General features: G+C 39.6%; 1 protein-coding gene across 1 annotated transcript; it reads right to left on the bottom strand.

Annotated features, from left to right (window-relative positions):
- Positions 1 to 586: 586 nt before the first annotated feature.
- On the bottom strand, positions 587 to 2,910 carry LOC308611252 (MSL complex subunit 3-like; the record flags this gene model as incomplete). The annotated part of the gene is made up of 2 exons (XM_081260112.1): positions 587 to 1,161; positions 1,341 to 2,910. The coding sequence occupies one exon, from the start codon at positions 2,908 to 2,910 to the stop codon at positions 1,342 to 1,344; it is 1,569 nt and encodes a 522-aa protein (XP_081116238.1). The 3' UTR covers positions 587 to 1,161; position 1,341.
- Between the last annotated feature and the right edge of the window lie 2,531 nt (positions 2,911 to 5,441).

Genomic DNA, 5,441 nt, shown 5'->3' with positions numbered 1-5,441 from the left:
AAACTCTAAGCACTTAGTGAGCTTTCAACTAATGTTCATTGAAGAAAGACTGAATAAATGATTCTATTTCAGACTTAACTTTTGAATAAATATTTTATTCATCCATGGATAAAAGAATACTTAAGAAATTTTAAAATATATATCTTATTTTCTACATAATGTTTGGATTTTATAATTATCTAAGCTGATGTATTTGTTATATTTCAGATTACATCATTTTAGCAGGCTTTTGTACTATGTAAAAAGGCTACCTCATAAGAAGAAACATTGTTTTACATTTGAGAATTTTTTTTCAATTTTGTATTTTGAAATAATTATGTAATTATGGCAAGTTCCAAAAGTACTACATCGATTACATTGTAACATTTACCAAACTTCGGCTAGTGATAACCACTTATAAAACTATAGTACAATGTCCATAACTAAAAAATTGATATTAGTACTGTTGAAGAGGAAACATTTTTCCTCTATTCTTGTAGGTTCTTTTGCCTGGTCTACTAATTAAGTTGACATAAGACATTAACAGGAGAAAAAAATGAAATTTTGTGTATATGGAGCCTCACATAGAATTGAGAGGATTCAAGACAGGCAGTTAAGGCTTGTGTGCCATGCTGAGCTAAGGAGAAGAGGTAGGGGTCTGGGATTCCAAAGGGGAGGAAGACAATTTATAGGGAGATGGGAAGAACCAATGCTTGGTAAACAAATGTTTGTCATGCCACGTAGAGATAATGGGACAAGAGGAATTTCTTTTTTTTTTTTCAGGCAATGCTTTATTTAGATCACCAAAAATAAGGTTTTATAGAAAAGGAACTGTAACAAGCAAATGTATAGCTGCAAATTTTCTTTTTGCCATCAATATCAACCCCCTCTAAAATATTCTGGGACTACTTTTCGGTTTCCAAGTAAAACTAATGTTTTGTTGCTCAGCCTCATCACAAGAATGAAAACGGTTTGCAAAACAATTTTGTTTAATGCTAACAAATAGTTTAAAAATGTGGTTATTGCTAAAAAGTAACTCCGTCTACTGAAACAGCCCAACCTACGCACACTTTCGTGAACATTTCACTGTGAACACAGCTGCTCTTTTCCCGCCGTCACAGATGACATGTACCGTGGCAAGGGTCACATGTTGGAGGCCGTTCAGGTACCTAGGAAGTAATCCTTAACAGAAATAACTACGGTAGGTAAGCAACTCAAACAAATGGGCCCGCCTCTGCCACACCCCCCCAAGGCGGGTGTCGCATTTGCTCTAAGGAAGGCCCACCAACTCCCTAGTTCTTTATCGGGAACCGAGAGTGCAAAGCTAGATAGAGAAGCTGTTCTTCCAGAACCATCAAAACCTTAATAAATCGCCCTGGGGTTCTTCGTGCTGTAGTGCGCCTCACAGGCAGCAACATAAGCAGACTCTGGGAAAAAGTCATCATGGTATTCTGCTAAAAACCTCAGAAAGAGATCAAAGTGCTTCAGTAAAGCCTTCAGATTCTTCTCAGAAAAGGACATCTTTCCAAGGATTTCTGGAAGTTTCACGAACAATCGCAGCAAGTGTTGCGCCCCATAAATGTAAGAGGGTGGAGGTGGCTGGTCACCTGGGGGGTAACTGTCGGGTACAGGTTTCCAGGAGAGGACCTCATTTATTTCATTAGTTCTTCTGCCTTCAAAGCCAGCAAACACCGCACTCCCTTCCTTGCTAGGGGTCAGAGGAACGGGTGAGGATGATCTGCTATGAACGGGTGTCTTCTTTTCCAGGTGCAGGAACAGCTTGGGCATGCTGGCAGACGCGTCCTGCTGCCGGCGCTTGGGCTGGGGCGAGGCGCTGCTCTCCGACAGCCGGTCGCAATTGGCCGAGTGGCGTGTGGACCGCCGCAGAGACTGCAAGGCTTCCGGCTCGGCTTTGCGCCTTTTGGGGGTGGCTGGCTCGCCTGTGGTGGGCTGACTCTCTGTGGACTGTGGTGTGGATGGATTCAACAAAGGTGGGCTTGGAGAGAGCTCCTCTGGGTTCCTATTAGTGTTTGTGGTACTTTCCTTAATCGGAAGAAAAAATTTGGACGAAGTCACCTTTTTATACTGAACTTGTTCATATGGATAGAGCAAAACCAATGGGAGAGTGTAATCAAAGGTTATTCTTAATCCATCCACCATCTCCTTACAAAGGTCAACGTTCTTTTCTGCTGGGATATAATGCACATTCATGTTGGCATGTGGCATAGCGTGATGGTGACGAGGCCTCTCATTGGCTGAAAAGGCTGCATTGATAGCAAAATGCTTCACGTATGATTCCAAAATAGTTATGATGTTGGTCTGGCACGGAAGTTTCACTAACCGTTTCCTCCTGTTGATATAGTAACAATCGTCCTCAAGCTTCTTCTTCAGAACTTCAGGGATTTCTATAGTTATTGTTCTTTCTTCCATTTCCTTTTTTGCATGCAGCTCTGGTTCCTCCTTCACTTCAGTCTTTTCTTCAATATCACTTTCTTCACTTATTTCTTCATCCTTTTCTTCACTACTGTCATCAGAAGAACTGCTTATTGAGTTTTCAACATTTTCATCTTTTTCTTCAGCAGGGAGGCTTTTTAAGACAGAATCCACACCAGGCAACCTGCAGCGCTTCTTCTTTCTTCCTGTGCTTCTCAGGCGAGCTACAGCTTTCCTTGCCAATTTACGCTGTAATCTCCGATTTTCATCGGTGTCACGAAGGACATGATCTTCAGCTGCCCATCTATCCCAGCTTCTGTTCCAACCATTAAAATGGATCAGATATTCTGGGATCTTTCTGCCTTTTTCGTCTTTCCCAACAATAACATCGACAATCTTGGCATCGTACAGCACTCGCGCCTTGGTGGGGTCAGGCTCGAAGCACAGCACTTCCTCCCCTGAGTGGAATTTAAATTTCATGCCCTCGCTCGCGCTCATTTGCTCATCGTAAGAGGAATTTCTTGATAAATAAGAACAATGGTAGCATTTTTGTGATAATATTTAGTCTTTTGTCCTCAATTCCTAAAAAACTCTTCAGAGCCATAAAGCGTCTTGTTATTCATAACAAGCTCTTTTGTGCCACAACTGGGTTTATGTTAACACAACTGGGTGACATTTGGAAGCACCTAAGGATGGGGGCTGGTTGTCAGGAGAACCAACATTGTGGTTAGAGGGTTGGAGCATTCAGTCCCACCCCAGGACATCTAGAGAAGGGAGAGGGGCTAGAAATTGAAGTCACCAATGGCCAATGAGTTATTCAATCTTGCCTAAGTCATGAAGCCTCCACGAACATCCAGAAGGACTGGGTGTGGGAGAGCTTCTGGGCTGGTGAACGTGTGAAGGTTTGGGGAGAATGGTGCTCTCAGAGCGAAGGGAAGCTCCCACCCTTTCCCCATGCCTTGCCCTACATATCTGGCAGTTCCTGAGTTATATCTTTTTATTAAAAAACTGGTAATCTGGTGAATAAATGTGTTTCCTGAGTTCTGTGAACCACTCTAGCAAATAATAGAACCCAAGGAGGAGGTTGTGGGAAACTCTGATCTACAGTCAGTCAGTCAGAAGCACAGGTGACACCTGGGCTTGTGCCTGGTGTCTCAGGTATGTGGGGTGGGGCAGTCTGGTAGGGCTGACCTCTTAACTTATGGAATCTGATGCTGTCTCTGGGTAGATCAGGTAAATGGTGTATGAATTGAGTTGAACTGAATTGAATTGTAGAATGCCCAGCTAGTGTCTGGAGAATTGCTTGGTGGTATGGGGGAAGCTCCCCTCCCCATGGTAAAATTGGGTGCAGAACCCGAAAGAGTGGCCCTTAAATTTTACAGGTACCGAAACATCATTTAACTGCCTCCTAATTGTTTTCAAATCAGAGTGTAAACACAGAGAAATTGTAATTTGTATAATTACAGTGAAATTATTAGTAACAGTAAGGCTGCCTTCTGAATGCTACAAGAATCATGGCGGCCAAACTATATATATTGCAAGAGATCCTGCCACTGGAATAGACAAGAAACAAACAAACAAAAAACACCAAGCAAGAACAACAACAAAATCTAGACTTCACTCATAATTTGAATACATAACATTGAAAACTGCAGTGGTATTTATTTAGACTTTCATATCTCTAGTGGTCGTTCTCTCCACTGCATATATGACAGTCCTTGGGTCCAAATTCAGGAGACCTGGTATCAAGTCCAAACTCTAGTAATCATTGGCTGCATGATTTCAGATGATTTACTCAATATTTCTTCCAAATTTTTCATTAGTAAAAGGAGGATGAAATCAATGACCATCAGACAAGGTCATTTTGAATGTCAAATAAGACCGCTTAAGAAGGTCTCTTAACTCTAAAGTGATATGCTGAAATTAGTAATCATTATTCTTTCATCTTCAATACTATGTAGCTCAGCTCAAAATTGAATCTATAAACATAATCCATCTTTCATTCTGACCTAGCTTTATATTCTTCTAATGATCTACCTATTTGCAATGGAAGACTGCAATAAAAATACCAAAATAAAAATAGGTTTTGGAATATGATTTCTAAATATATGAAACATTGAACTTTTGTAACTTTTTCATTCTTTTAAACAATGCATCCTTATTTTTCTTTCTTTCTTATAGTGACCTCATAGCATTTCCTTTCTGTCAGGCTAGCATTTCTTTTTCTACACAACACTGAATGTGGAATGCCGCCTGCCTGTGACATCCTATGTTTTGAGAGTCTGATTTTTAAGTTATTACTCGCAATTTTTGAAGCAAAGTGAATACTTAAAATTACCCATCCAAAGTGATCTTTGTAGTTTTACTTGGAAGTAGCACGTTCATTGGCTCTTTAACTTAGAAATTATCTAAATACACTAAATTCACATGTAAAGCATTCTCAGAAGCGAAGCAAATAAAATATCACCTTTTTCTACCGCATTCACCTGAATTTAAAGAAATATAAGTTATTTCTGCATTAACACTTAATAAACAACAATCAACAACATGTAGTTCCACATAAAAATCCTCATTAAGTCAAAGGAATATTTTAATGTATTTTCCTATCTCATACTTCCATACCAGAAACATTGTATTTCTGGCTTATTTTAGAGTTAAGATCAGCGGGTAACATTATTGGAACATTCTCTAAATTGATTTGTTTAGATTAAGCATTAGCAATCATGAAACAAATTAAAAGGAGAATAAGAAAATAGACATTTTATTGAAACTTGAGCTGGTAAAATGTTTGGTTTATTTATGGCAGTGGCTTACGTTTGTAATCAACTTTTTCTCAGGATAATAAAAATTTATTTCAGAACTTGTCAGCAAATTCTTTGACAAAAAACAATTAAAGGAATGTCAGAGGAAGTTCAAAATGGTGCTAGGTTGGAGAGGAAAATCTGAATGGAATTAAAATACTGCCAAAATGATCCACGAAGTAGACCATCTACAGCTAACCATTAGATCCAGGGGAGGCCTCTAAATAT

Source organism: Mesoplodon bidens, assembly GCF_964165515.1.
Source record: "Mesoplodon bidens genome assembly, contig: HAP1_SCAFFOLD_287, whole genome shotgun sequence".
Lineage (NCBI taxonomy): Eukaryota > Metazoa > Chordata > Mammalia > Artiodactyla > Ziphiidae > Mesoplodon > Mesoplodon bidens.
This window is presented reverse-complemented; position numbering and strand designations above follow the sequence as displayed.